This window comes from Monodon monoceros, unplaced genomic scaffold (assembly GCF_005190385.1).
Source record: "Monodon monoceros isolate NGI ecotype Baffin Bay Population unplaced genomic scaffold, NGI_Narwhal_1 Super_Scaffold_2, whole genome shotgun sequence".
NCBI classification, from domain to species: Eukaryota; Metazoa; Chordata; class Mammalia; order Artiodactyla; family Monodontidae; genus Monodon; species Monodon monoceros.
The window spans coordinates 85595691-85610714 of NW_021703776.1; the positions used below are offsets into that span (position 1 = coordinate 85595691).

At 38.2% G+C, this 15024-nt stretch overlaps 1 protein-coding gene across 4 annotated transcripts in view; it reads left to right on the forward strand.

The window, feature by feature from the left end:
* EXOC4 (exocyst complex component 4) overlaps positions 1-15024 on the forward strand; it is an 827540-nt gene that overhangs the window by 57521 nt on the left and 754995 nt on the right. For all 4 annotated transcript variants that reach the window (XR_003795333.1, XM_029234271.1, XM_029234272.1 and 1 more), the window contains exon 5: positions 8852-8961. Coding sequence is in view for 3 of the 4 variants with exons in the window: in XM_029234271.1 (XP_029090104.1) it covers positions 8852-8961 (110 nt within the window). In the remaining variant the exon portion in view is untranslated. The remainder of the gene's footprint in view (positions 1-8851; positions 8962-15024) is intronic.

Here is a 15024-nt window from a genome sequence, read left to right on the forward strand (position 1 = left end):
TTGTCATGGCAGCCCTAGCAAACTAATACAGACAGAAATAGTAGCAATAATTATAGTGTAAAGAAAGAAACTTAAACAGAAAAAAAGACCTTGGTCTGCAAATCAAAAGGATTCAAGGTAAACTTAGTGAAAAACTTACTCTTAGATATGATCATGAAGTTTTTTATGAATTTCAAAAACAAATACTGTAAGCACCAAGGAGAAAAAGTATGTTACCTGCCCTGACAGATATAGTTATTTGCCCACCAATATCCATTCTCTCCTTTTTTTTTTTTTTTTTTTTTTTGCTGTGTCGGGTCTTAGTTGTGGCAAGCGTGATCTTTGTTGAGGCAAGTGGGATCTTTCCTTGCAGTGTGGGTTCTTTGTTGCGGCACGCAGGCTTCTCTCTAGTTGTGGCATGTGGGTTTTCTGTTTCTAGTTTGCGGCACACGGGCTCTCTCGTTGAGGTGCATGAGCTCAGTAGTTGTGGTGCACGGGCTTAGTTGCCCTGCGGCATGTGGAATCTTAGTTCCCCAACCAGGGATGGGACCTGTGTCCCCTGCATTGGAAGGCGGATTCTTTACCACTGGACCACCAGGGAAGTCTCTCTCCTCCTTTTTTTTTTTTTTTTTTTTTTGCGGTATGCAGGCTTCTCACTGCTGTGGCCTCTCCCATTGCGGAGCACAGGCTCCAGACACGCAGGCCCAGCAGCCATGGCCCACAGGCCCAGCCGCTCCACGGCATGTGGGATCCTCCCGGACTGGGGCACGAACCCGCATCCCCTGCATCGGCAGGCGGACTCTCAACCACTGTGCCACCATGGAAGCCCTCTCTCCTTCATTTTTAATGACAACTGTTGTTTTGTTCGTGGTGGCCATATGTCCAGCTAAAAGGCTACATTTTCCATCCTCCTGTGTAGCTAAAGGTGATTCGTGAGACTTCTGCTTGCAAGCTCTTGAATCAGGACTCACAGGAAAATTATTTAAAGGTGCCATCTAAACTGGTATGGTCACTTTTTTACTCTTCGCTTGCCTTCCTTTACTTTCTGTCGAGGGCATGGATTGATGCCATCGTCTTGGACACTAGTGACCTTGAGGATGAAAGCCAAATCGTAAACTTTTTAATGACATGGGGGCCTCCATTATGGCTCTGAATGGGTTTGTATCTTTTATACGGGAAAAAGGAAGTCCTTTTGTTTTACTCAGGCCACGGCTATTTGGGTCTTCTGTTTTATACAGTTAAACTTAGTCCTGATAAACAGAAAGGAGTAAAAATCAGGTTCACAGGGATTTGCTGAACATGCAATGCAAGAAGACAGCAGAGCAAAGTCTACAAAGCATTGAATGGGAAAGAATTGGGACCAAAGATTTCTATACCCAGCCAAATGGACATAGGCAACACAGAGACAAAACAGATATAAATTAACACAAAATGAAAAGCTAGTGTTCTTTTTCTGAGAAAAATACTCAAAAATGAACTATAAGATGCAAACCAAAATCAGCAACTTGAGAACAATAAAGTTGTAGGTGGTTTGAAACTGCTGCCAGGACTGACTGCACAGCATTAAATATGTAAATTTGTGTATAAATAACTGAAAAATAGTTTTGTAAGATCAAAAATATAAGCTGAAAACTATTTTTGAAAAAGAAGGTCTGTGTGGTTGAAGAATATAATAGTAAACAGGATTAGATAGCTAGTGGGAAGCAACTGCATAGCACAGGGAGATCAGCTCAGTGCTTTGTGACCACCTAGAGGGGTGGGATAGGGAGGGTGGGAGGGAGATGCAAGAGGGAAGAGATTTTGGGATATATGTATATGTATAGCTGATTCACTTTGTTATAAAGCAGAAACTAACACACCATTGTAAAGCAATTATACTCCAATAAAGATGTTAAAAAAATAGTAAACAGGATTTATATCACCATATTAAGTTAGTAGAGACTGGGAAATTTGGATAAGCAGGAGATGCAAAGGAGTGCTGAATTCTTAAGATGTCAGAAGTTTTGGATTTTAATAATTAGAGAAAATGTTTAATTCATTTAATTTTGTGTTTATTAATCTAGATATGTATATTTAAAGATTTTTATATTGAAAAGTCACTAGAGAAGACAGAATCAAATGGAACATATTTTTTATTACAAAGGATGATGTTTTAGCCAACATTCTTGATAGCAAATAGCAGAAATCAGTCCTGGTAATAAAACAAGGAAAGAAATTTAGTGGAAAGTTATCAAGTAGGTCACAGAATCTAAGGAAAGGAAGTCTGTATAATCAGGCTCTAAAACCCTGGAGGGACCAAGGGAGATGCAGCAGCTGAGCTTACATCATAGACAAGCCATAGGAAGGGTCTGGTTGGGTTGCTGCATTATGCCTACAATTGCTGGATTTTTAACTCAAGTGAATGATCTCTAAATGTTGCTGCATCTTGCCTTTATTTCTTCAAGATTCAAAGTCTTGGCTGGAAGCATCCAATTCTTTGAGCTTGAGACATGTCAACTTGTATAGTAGGAAGAAGGGCCAGGCCCTCTTCCCTTTTTGCTTTGACCCAGACCATGGAGAGTGTCTCCAAATACAAAGACTGTTCCAATTGTTGGTATCCAAAAACAAACACAAAAACACAGATTTCTACTGAAGGAGAAAACAAAAGTCACATGAAGGCACTTAAACATATAAAGTAGAACAGATATTTTTGAAGTAGAAGTGGGAAACTAGTAGAATTGATAAAAGAAGGATACATGCCTGCATGGAAAAAATAAAAATGGTTTTTGGAGGCTATGAAACAAAACCCGAATAAATGGGGAGACTTTCCATGTTCTTAGCTCATAAAGATGTTAAGTCCCAGTTAAATCTCAGTTGAGGTTTTTGGAACTGTCAAATCTGTAGTTCACATGGAAGAATAAATGTGTAAGGATTGTTTAAAAAAAAAATTGAGAAGGGAGATTATAAGGGATTTCCTTATCTAATATTAAAGTATATTATAAAGCTACTTTAATCAAAACAGTATAGACATGCAAACACAAAATCAGATTGTTGGAAGGAAATAGAATTTAGAAACAGACCCCAGGATATATGAAACTTCAATATTTTTAAACAGTTCAGTTCAGTGAAGCGAATGAAGGCTATTTAGTAATTCGTGTTGATACAATTAGCTGTGTGAAGAAAAGAAATTTAGCTGCCTACCTGTTATTATGTACAAAAAATTCTAACTTGGTTTAAAAAAATCACATGATGCAACTTTATTAGCATTAGGAAAAAATAGGAGAATATGTATGTGGGAGGCTTTCTAGGTACACATCCTACAAAAATAGTACCATTTCATAAAAATACATGTAACAGGATGTTGACTGGAACATTTTGGGCAGAACGACAAAAATACACAAGCTCAATATTCAAGAGGACTATGGTTAAATGAATTATGGTGTATCCATGCTGTGTAATACTAGACATTAAAACGAATGAGAAAGATTTCTTAGTGCTGATAGGAAAAGATTTCCAAGGTGTATTCTTGGGTTCAAAAAAGCCAGGTGAAAAACAGCATGTATGTTATGAATCTATTTGTGTAAGAATTGAAAGAATATATACTTAAATATATATCCTTTATATATAGATGTAAAAATTTGTGTGTGTGTAAATGATTTCTTAGAAGGATAATGCTGAAAAACAATGATAAAAGGAATTACCTATGGGAAATGGAAATGGGGTGGCAGGGAATAGAAAAGAAGGACTTATTTCATACCCTCTGCACTGGGAATGTATTCACCAGGAGCATGTATTATTACTTTAATAATAATACTATTGATAATACATTAAAAAAATTATTTATTTTTGGCTGTGTTGCGTCTTCGTTTCTGTGCGAGAGCTTTCTCTAGTTGTGGCAAGCGGGGGCCACTCCTCATCGCGGTGCGCGGGCCTTACTGTCGTGGCCTCTCTTGTTGCGGAGCACAGGCTCCAGACGTGCAGGCTCAGTAATTGTGGCTCACGGGCCTAGTTGCTCCGCGGCATGTGGGATCCTCCCAGACCAGGGCTCGAACCTGCGTCCCCTGCATTAGCAGGCAGACTCCCAACCACTGCGCCACTAGGGAAGCCCTGATAATACTTTTGAAGATTACTTTTAATGAAATGGCAACATGTTTACTGTTAAAAGGAAAACCTAGGGTTTAATATTCTATACAGGGTGATCCAAAGAATGTTGAAAAGCATGTGTACATTTTTGTGTGTATGCATGAGTAGGTGTGTGTGTGTGTGTGTGTGTGTGTGTGTGTAGGGATGCACAGACTCCTGTCTGTTAAATGTTTTGAAAGACATTATACTATAATTATATTAGATTATTTTCATTTTCTTTATATTTTCAAAAAAGAACATTTAATACCTTTATAAGCAGATAAAATCAATAAAAAATTATTTTAAAAATGGTTAATCCTTTTACTTGTTGCATGCATCCTGGTTTAATACTTGATCACCCCATTGTATTTCTTGCTCCCTAACTAATTTTTTCTTTTTATGTATGTCTGTTTTCTTTTTGTTATCTTTCAGTGCTTCCCCCCACCCTCCTGCTTTGCTTAGGTTTTAGCTTCACCTTATTTTGTATTGCATGTCTTCACTCTTGGTTTATCATTTGAGACCATGACTGTTTTTGACTTTTCTACCCTCTGAATCATTATTCTTTCTGTACGTTGAGGCAGATCTTAGAACTATAGAGAATTACTGTGCCAGACATTCCTGATTCATTATTCTGTTACATTTTCTTACGAAGGGCATATTATCTTTGACAGACACTTCTCAGCTGAGTTTGATTTGACAAACTATGGGCACTTGCTCTTTGACAGGTCCTGTGCCAGCTGTTGGGGTTATAGGGTGAATATATTAGTTATTAGATTTACAACTTAAAGTTCAACTCACCTCTGTTAAGTTTCAGTTTGACTAAAGTCAACCAAATGACCTGCTGCTGTGAATTTTGGGCAGAGTTGGACATATTTATTATTAAGTGAAGGAACAGAAATAAGTTATAATTAAAATGCAAATATTTAATAAGCTGTTAGCACTTCTAAACCTTCTTTAAAAAAAAAAAAGACTTCATGGCTTGAAATACTGAAATCAGATACATTTTGAAGTAGATCCTTACTAGTTGGATGAGTGCTGAATGGTCAGAAAGTCCTAGGAGTTACGGTGGTAGGGGGTTGTTTTTGGTATGGTTAAATTTGCTTCATAGTTTTCCTGTCTGCCACTATGTGGTTATTAAATAGCAAACCACTCAATTACAAGATACAATTACTGATTTTGGGGGTCCTGTCTTATACTGGGAAGGATTTTATGTGCATCACCTGTCTTTTTCAACTCGGCTATGAATGATTCTGAAAGAATTTAAAATAAAAATTTGTAATCATAGATCTTTAAGAAGAAAAATAATTTCTATCAGTATTTCTTTGAAATAAAGCTGTTCAGAGGATTCATACTAATTAGAAACTCAAAGAACAATCTAATTTTTTTTGTAGTAACATTGGTTTATACATTGTATCGAATATAAGTTTCACATGTGCAACATTATCTTTTGAATTCTGTATACACTACAGCCTACAGTGTGCTCACCACCAAAAATTTATTATCCATCACTCTTCAGTTGACCCACTTTACCTCTTCCGACCTCCTCCCGTTCCTCTTCCCCCTGGTAACCACTACTCTGTTCTCTGTATTAGTGCTATTTGTTTTGTTCTGGTTTGCTCATTTATTTTGTTTGTGTTTGGTTTTTATATTCCATACATGAGGGAAATGCTAGAGTTGTCTTTTTTTGTTTTATTTATTTCACTTATCCTAATGCCCTCAATGTCCATCCATGCTGTTGCAAATGAGGAAGATTTCATATTTTTTATGGCTGAGTAGTATTCCAGTGTGTGTGTATCACATCTTCTTTATCCATTTATCTGTTGTTGGGCACTGAGGTTGTTTCCGTATCTTGACCACTGTAAATAGTGCTGCTATGAACATAGGATGCACGTATCTTTTCGAATTAGTGTTTTTGTATTCTTCGGATAAATACTCAGAAGTGGAGTAGCTGGGTCATATGGTAATTCTAGTTTTAATTTTTCCAGGAATCTCCATACTTCTTTCTGTAGTGGTGCACCAATTTACATTCCCACTAACAGTGTATGAGGGTTCCCTTTTTTCCACATTTTCTCCAAATTTGTTATTTCTTTCCTTTTAAGAACAATCTAGTTTTGATTTTATTTTTTTGTTCTCAAAAATACTTCCTCTGAGAGATTCAAAACCCTTTGAAGGTATTAATTAATACTTCTCAACTTTATTTCTGATGTATGTATTTCTTTATTTCAACTTTTCTCTCTTCTGAAATGGAAACTAAGGTATGTGATATTCTATAGTAGCAGGTACTTTTCTGTTGAGTTTCACGTCTGAGGTAACTACATGAGTGGGTGTGCCCCCTGTCTCTTGAACTCTTAAGACTAAGTCCTTCCATAAAAGAACAAGAGAAAAACCAGAAGTCATTTCCAGAGTTACTTGCCTTTGGGTTAGTGTTCACAAAGGAGAAAATTGAAGCCCAAGGGAAAATTTTAGAAAGAGAAAAGAGTCTATGCAAATAGTTTTACAGTAAATTGACTTTCTAAGAGTTTATTGATGGAGTTTGAGGGCCCTTCTGGCTCTGATAATAAAGTCAGCAGGTTATGTTTTTTCAGAGTTAAAATGGCAAGCCATTTATCACCCTATATTTAACTGAAATACATGTTTAGGTTGAAACTGAGAAAATGATTGTAGGTTTTAATCTAAAGTGACTCATGTGCACATCTGTATTTATAGAAGTGTGTATTATACTTACAGATACACATAGCACTGTGCACACACATCTGTACTAACTGCTGCCTCATTTACAGCCTTGGCGGGCAGTATTCCAGCTATGTACCTGAATTTCCTGCTAATGGATACCTTCATTTATTAATGCTTTCAAAATAACTCCCCCACTTCTGTTATGGATATATTTATTAAATTTATCAAACCTTTTTTCTATCATGTAAAATTGAAATTAGCTTCTTAATTATTCAGTAACAGCACTGTAAACATAGGTGGTTATCCTCTGTCTCTTTGGGCATGTGTATCCAGAGGCTGGGGAGATGTGTAGAGCTAGTTTTCCACCGGTGAGTAAAATGCAGGTAGAAGAAGGAGAGGTGGTTGAGGAGAAAAATGAGAATACAACAGTAGTCAGTATAGAAAAGATGAATGGGTAAATCTGAGCAAATTGATTTTATGATTAGACTACTGTAGCCAGTCAGTGGATTTGAAGGCTCTTTTGGGTTTTCTTAAGATAGTGTAGGCAAATAGGAACTTACAGCTTTATATTGGAGGAAGAGAGTCACTGGAGCTATGTCAGTTCAGATCCTGGGAAATGCTATTGCTGTTACTTTTATGTCTCATTCCTCACTTGAGGTTTCGCGTTAGTCTGCAAATGATTCCAGCACTTGGAAATGCATGAAGTTGGGTATAGCTCATATCTTACTCATACTTGGATGCTCGGCGCTGAGTGAAGTGCCAAGCACATAACAGAGGCTGAGACTTGTTTGAGTAATGCTTCCCCCTTCCCTGTAATAAGTGAAAAGGGAGAAGCTAATGACTGCCATAGTTAACCTCCGGGCCTAGGACAGTGGCTGTAAACATTGTTAACGCTAGATAAAAATAACACCTTGAAAGATAATTTTGCCTTTTAACCTATTTTTCAAAGTTTTCTGAAACATGTTTTTTTTTTTATTAGCTTAGAAATATACATGTACCTTGCATGTGGAAGCTTCAAAGGAGTGGTGGGAGGGAGATGGGGATATATCACTGTAGGGGGTCAATGTTCAAACTTCCACACATTTTTTTCTCCCATTTGGGGGAAGGTTTCTTGAAGGTGTAGTCTTGTTCCTGCTTCCCTCTGTCTGCCCTCCCTTTACAGCCCACTTTGAGAATCACTTCCGTGGTAGCCACTCTTACTGGTGATGTTATTGGGACTGGAGGAGGTGAGAACTATGGCTTTGACCTGTCTATCCTTGGAACATGAGTTAGAGAAGGCTTTCTGTTAGAGATGCATTGTGATTAGATGATTCAGTTTCTTCAGGGTAGGGCACAGGTGTTATTTGCCTTGGCACTGCCTACATTCTTGGACTTAACAGATGCCTGTAAATGGGAATTATCTTGAAAATTTGTTTTTTATAGTCTTTGTGTCATTTAAAATTAATGTGTTTATTTTGGAGGCTCCAAAGTTAATTATTAAGATGAGTTGCTAGGCCTTTTTGGAAAAGGTGAAATGGGTAGTCAAATACTGAATTAACCTGTTTGTGAGTCCTTATATCATCTTTTATAAACCTGATTCTCAACTTGATGAAATTTATGAATCTTTTTTTAAAGGAAACTAAGTGCAGTGAACTCCCAGTATATGTCAAAAAAAAATAAAAGGTCCAGCTTGAAAGACACAAGCTAATCTAGGCTTAACTACTTAAACTTTCATTCAGTTTTCATGATAAGGTGTTATTTGATCTTCCTTTGCTGATAAAATAATTTTAATATAGAAACAAAGGGGGTACTGAAGTGTGTGGCAGAATTTGGTTATAAGGTGGTCATCAGATGATCAGAATATACTTAAACTATTTTTTTAACCTAGTATTGTAATAAAAAGATAAAAATGTAAATATTGATATTTGGAATCCTTCAAATACATTTTTATTGCCCTGTCTGTGACCACCACTTTACTTGAAGTAGACTTGAGATATTTGAAGTCAGAGTATAAAGAGGGTTCATGACAAAAGGAAAGCAATAAAGGATGGGCATGTTTTTGGACTTAAGTTGATTTTGGAGAAATCGCTAAGTAACTACTGCTACTTTCCCCCTTCAGCTCCCTCGTGAAAGATGCTTCTCCTGTTCCTCTGCTTGATGTTACAAACGTTCCTACTCCTCGAAAATTCCTCGATACCTCTCAGTATTCTACTCCTGGAAGCTCAAGTGGTAAGTATTTAATTCTTCAGCCACTCAACTTCTTTTTGGTGGGCTGCGGTTCCTGGGCCCAGGCCTGGGGAAGCCTGCGCAGCCAGGGTTGGGAGGGCCTGAGGTTACTGCCTTGGAGCCTGTGATCAGCCCTTTGCTGCCCTCAGAGGGAAGAAGATAGAAGATGATTGGTTGGGCCTATTGCATTATCAGTTTTTAAAAAGTGGCAGCTGAAGCTGGCCTGTCTGCTGACTCCAACTGTGTTTTGTTTGACCAGCACTGCTTGTTTTTAAGTTGAATTTGAATGCTTTATTATTATTATTTTTTATTTTATTTTTTTTGCGGTACGCGGGCCTCTCACTGTTGTGGTCTCTCCCGTTGTGGAGCACAGGCTCCGGACGTGCAGGCTCAGCGGCCATGGCTCACGGGCCTAGCCGCTCCGCGGCATGTGGGATCCTCTCGGACCTGGGCACGAACCCACGTCCCCTGCATTGGCAGGCGGACCCTCAACCACTGCGCCACCAGGGAAGCCCCCTGAATGCTTTTTGTTTTGATGTTTTGCTGTAACTTCTGTTGATCCTGTTAGCTTTTACCCAGCTGCTGCACATAGTATGTTCCTGGTCTGGTCCGTGAGAGCTTTTGAGTGTGTGACCCCTGCCCTATATCTTGATTCCTTATATCTTCCAGTGGCCTCTCCACGTCTACATGCGCCTGCATGCGTGTGTGTGCATGCGCGGACACACACAATGCGCTTTGGGGACATATCCACAAACTAATCTTGTTTATTCCTGCGCAACCTAATATTGTGTTGAATAAGACAAAGGAGAGCCATTTTTGCCTATATTTAAAGTTGGGGGAGGGAAGGTGTACTTTGAATATGGATGCAAAGATTTAAGGGAATTCTTCTGGAGTGGCTCAGACCTGCCAGCCCCATCAGAAGGTTCAGCTCAGCTGGATTCAGACCTTCTGGGGTCTGCAAACACCTGCCCTGTTTGTCGCAGCTTTGGGCTAGGGAGAAGGTGACTGGATGTTTTTTTGTGGGCTGTCCCACAGTTGCCTTTGTGTGACGGCTAAAGTTCTCAATGCCTTTTAAAGAAAATAGTAATATTGATTATCATTGGCTTTTCAGATAAAACTTAGCTCCTACTAGTTCTGTAGTCCTATAGACCTTGAAATGATGAAGAGGTAGAAAAATAATTTGGATTCAGTCAATGTGTTCTGTGCAACTAACTGAAAGTGTTTCTTTCGAGAGCCTAACAATATATTGTTGCTGGGGCATATTTAATTACTTTATAAAATATAAGTTAATTAAAATTTATGGTTATTTAGGCCCGGAATCTTGAAGAGTATTGCTTTTACTGTAGGAAAAGTATAGGAATTGCTTTATAATAAATTTTTCTACTAGTCTTAATGATTTTTTTTTTTCTAAAACCCAAACACTTACTTTTATTATGACACTTTACAAAGGTTTGTGCTCAAGCTTCCTCCTGGAATTAACAGGTTTTGTTTTCTCCCCCTTTCTGTTGTAATATCGCTGTTCTTTGAATTTTGACACTGCTTTGAGCTGTTAGAGAGTGTGGAATTATGAAATAGAAAATGCATTAATACTTTTGATCTGTAGTTTACCTCTACCTTTTGTGGAAATTACCAATTGTTAGATCTTTGTGTTTTTATAATGTGAATTATTGCTTAGCCTGGTTATATCAATTTACATAAATGTTGCTGAGTCAATGGCCAAGTGAAATAAAAATTTTAATTGTTCATGAAGAGATGATGGGTCAGGCATTTTGAAAATGAAAAATATAAATACCAAAAAAGCTGAAGAAAATGCCAGTGATGGCAAATTTCAGTAGAAACTAATTTTGCAACATCTGTTATTTTTAATAAGACAGCTCTTCCTCTTTGCGCGCTTTTCCTGTCAGGCCCTGTAGATAGCCTTTATCACTGAGTGGAGTTCATAGTGACACTTTGACTTCAGCAGTCTGTGGGGACGACTCTGGAAGAACTGTGTGATAGATGAGTGGAGCTTGGGACCATTATGGAGATGGCTTGTAGATATGTGCACAAACCTTTCGTTTTAGAAAAGCTCATTTCCTTGACTTGTTTGGAAGACTGTCGATCTCTTGATTTTTCTGGGGGGTGATTGAAAAAGAAGGTAATTAAATTATTATTGATTAAAGTCAATAGTAGCAGTAGTTAAGATGTGTTTAGTACCTTCTAACAGTAGAAATAAGTGCTTTACGTGAATTAACTCATTCAGTCCTTCAGCGATCTTATGAGAGAGGCACTATTAGCCCCATTTTACAGATAAGAAAACCAAGACTGAGGGTGGTTAATAATGGGTTTAAGTTGACACAGCTGACAAATAGTAGCTGGGTTCCAGAGTATGCTCAGTTTGTTTTCCTGAAAATAAGGTATTATGGGACTTCCCTGGTGTTACAGTGGTTAATACTCTGCCTTCTAGTGCAGGGAGAGCGGGTTCGATCCCTGGTCGGGGAGCTAAGATCCCACATGCCTCTTGGCCAAAAAACCAAAACATAAAACAGAAGCAATATTGTAACAAATTCAATGAAGACTTTAAAAATGGTCCACATCAAAAAAAAATCTTAAAAAAAAAAACACCAACCAAAAACTAGTTATTAGTTTTCTATTGCTGCCGCAACAAATGACACCATACATTGATCATCTTACGGTTGAAGTCCGTAAGAAGTCCGACATGGGTCTCATTGGGCTAAAATGAAGGCTGTGGGCAGGGCTATGTTCCTACCAGAGGTTCTACAGGAGAATCCATTTCCTTGCCTTTTCCTGCTCCTAGAGGCTCTTGCTTTCCTTGACTTGTGGCTCCCTTCCTCCATCTTCAAAACCAGGGATGGTGGGTCACATCTTTCTCGGGTCACATCCTTCCCACCTCACATCTCTCTGACCCACTCTTCTGCTTCCTTCTTCCTCTCTTATGGGCCCATGTGATTAAATTGATTCCCACCTGGATAATTCAAGATCCTTTCCCCATCTCAAGGTCCTTAACCTTAATTTCATGTGCAACATCTCCTTTGCCATGTAAAGCAGCGTATTCACAGACTCTGGGTATTAGGACATGGATATCTTTCAGGGACCATTAGTCTGCTTATCACACTCTGCACTACCTATCTTCTTGACTTAAGTTATTTTTAGGAGCCAGTGTATAAAAATTTGACTTTGTTGAAATTATGTGTGAAATCTTTGCAGTTCTAGTTTTTAGGACTGTATTAATCCGGGTCACATTATTAAAGGGGATTGTATAAATGAGGAAGATGTAAATTATCTAGAGAACTGCATAAACTGTTACTAAGTAAATATAAAAGTGTGGGGTTGAAGAAATATACTGTAACAAAGGACAGAAATTTTGTCTTATTCTTAATAATGAACAGTAAGTCCCGGGAGTCTATTTGTGAAGTGCTCTGCAAGTCAGCCTAGAAAGTAATAGTCATTTTCAGCAGGGAATTTAACATAGGCTCTTAAAGCTCCTCTCTCATCTTGTGAAATAGTAGGATTGAGGGTGTAATCCATTAGAACTGACATTTTTATAGAGGAAGTTGCAACAGGGAATCCCTGGGTAGAATAGATCTCCCATCGGGGTGCCATAAATTAAAGTTACAGGTGATTCCTGAAAACTTTCAGATTATTATTAATTAAATGAGAATTTTGATGGCTTGTGAATGAGTCGTTTTTCAGATGTCTTATTTAGAGGTAGAGTTGTGAGTGACTTTTCTATGAGAGGTATTCTTTTTTTTTAAATTAATTTTATTTTATTTTTGGCTGCGTTGGGTCTTGATTGCTGCGCGGGGGCTTTCTCTAGTTGCAGCGAGTGGGGGCTACTCTTCATTGTGGTGCGTGGGCTTCTCATTGCGGTGGCTTCTCTTGTTGCGGAGCACGGGCTCTAGGCGCGCGGGCTTCAGTAGTTGTGGCTCGTGGGCCCTAGAGCGCAGGCTCAGTAGTTGTGGCACATGGGCTTAGTTGCTCCACGGCATGTGGGATCTTCCCGGACCAGGGCTCGAACCCATGTCCCCTGCATTGGCAGGTGGATTCTTAACCACTGGGCCACCAGGGAAGTCCCTGAGAGATGATCTTATCATAGTTTACATGTTATAGTTCGCAAGATACGTTACATCATTCAACTGATGCAGCAGTCCTACAAGGTAGTTGGGGCAGGTACTGTTGTCATTATCAGTGACAACACTGATGTTGTCACTGTTAAGATTATTATATTTATATGACATATTTAAGTGTATTATCAGGTGTTTAAGTTATCCTAAAAGTTGTATGGAATTATATATGTCTATGCATCATTTAATTAAAAAATAAAACATTTACTTACAAAATGCAAAATCAAGGCACAGATTGGCAGAAGCAAGCAACGCATTAAGAGGAAAATGATTAGCATCCACTTAATTTTCTTACATAATAATGAAAAAAGCAATGGCATAATAAAGAACTGGGCAAATAATGTGCAATTCACAGAAGAGTCTATATACATGGAAAGATTGGCATTTATCTGACGGACGTTAAGTGTTCAGAATATATAAAGAATCCCTATAAATCAATGAAGCAAGCAAGTAGAAAAATAGGCAAAAATATGAACAGGCAGTTGCATAAGAGGACACCTATGCTAGTAAATATATGAAAAACTGCTTATACTCCAGTTAATCAAGTCTTATTTTTAAAACTCATTTTACAAATGTGGAAACTGAATCCAGGGAGGTTGAGTGATTGGTCCAGGTTCAACCAAGATGGTAATTGTTGGAGGCTGGCCTCATGCTGTCCTCACTCTGAATATGTAAAAGATGTATTTTGCAAGCCTTTTTTTCTATTATTCTCATCAGTCACAGTATTTTGTAATATACAGGGAAACTAAAGTCTAATTTAGAAACAGTAATTCAACTATAACTTAGGTAGAAGGATGGGCGAAGTGTGGAGAAAAGCCAATAATTATAGTAAAATGTTGGTTTAAGCTTTTGGATTCCCATTATGTCTTTTTATTTGGCAAATTGCCTTTGGAACGTTTTGACTGAGCAATTACTCCCAAGATACACAGGCATTTCATTGTGGCTTCTTTATTCATTTTATTCACAGTCCTGCTGGGATTGCTGTGAATATAACTATAATGAAATTGGACTTCCTACTCCCTTCCTTTTTGGAACCAGCATAGGTTAAGCAGTAAAACTTAAAGAGATCACAAATGAAATGGTTTTTTTCTTTTGCTGCTGTTTTCTTGATGTGTGTTTTATTTCATCAAACCTTGTTCTGAGACTTGATATTTATCTTAAGAATTTTGGGTCTGATATTTTAAAAATTCCCTTTACATGCGTTGGGAGCTATGAATCCTAACATAAAAGGAGATGAAGTTTCTCTTTTTGGAACTCAAATGTCTAGAATAGTGAAGATCTGATTCTCCAGAATCTTGACACCTTTTGAGTTACTTCTGTCCTCAGGACAGGGCCTCCCTTGGTATTTTTTTCTTTAATTAATTAATTAATTAATTTATTTTTGGCTGCATTGGGTCTTTGTTACTGCGTGTGGGCTTTCTCTAGTTGGGGTGAGCGGGGGCTACTCTTTATTGTGGTGCGCGGGCTTCTCACTGCGGTGGCTTCTCTTGTTGTGGAGCATGGGCTCTAGGCATGCGGGCTTCAGTAGTTGTGGCAGGTGGGCTCAGTAGTTATGGCTCGTGGGCTCTAGAGCTCAGGCTCAGTAGATGTGGCGTATGGGCTTAGTTGCTCCACGGCATGTGGGATCTTCCTGGACCAGGGCTCAAACCCGTGTCCCCTGCATTGGCAGGCAGATTCTTAACCACTGCACCACCAGGGAAGTCCCCTCCCTTACTATTTTAAATCAACTGTTTCTGAAGTATCCTTGCATTTGCTCTTATTAAATATCTTTGACTTCTATGATTGGTCAAAAGTAGAGTTGAGGAATATATACAAGGGAGACAAAATAGAACTAATAGTTCATATGTTTCTAAGTATAAAAATGAAGCAAGACCAGAGTTTATTTTAAGAAAAATATTAATTTTTAATGTATAAAATGTATTTAATAATATAGTTTATAAAT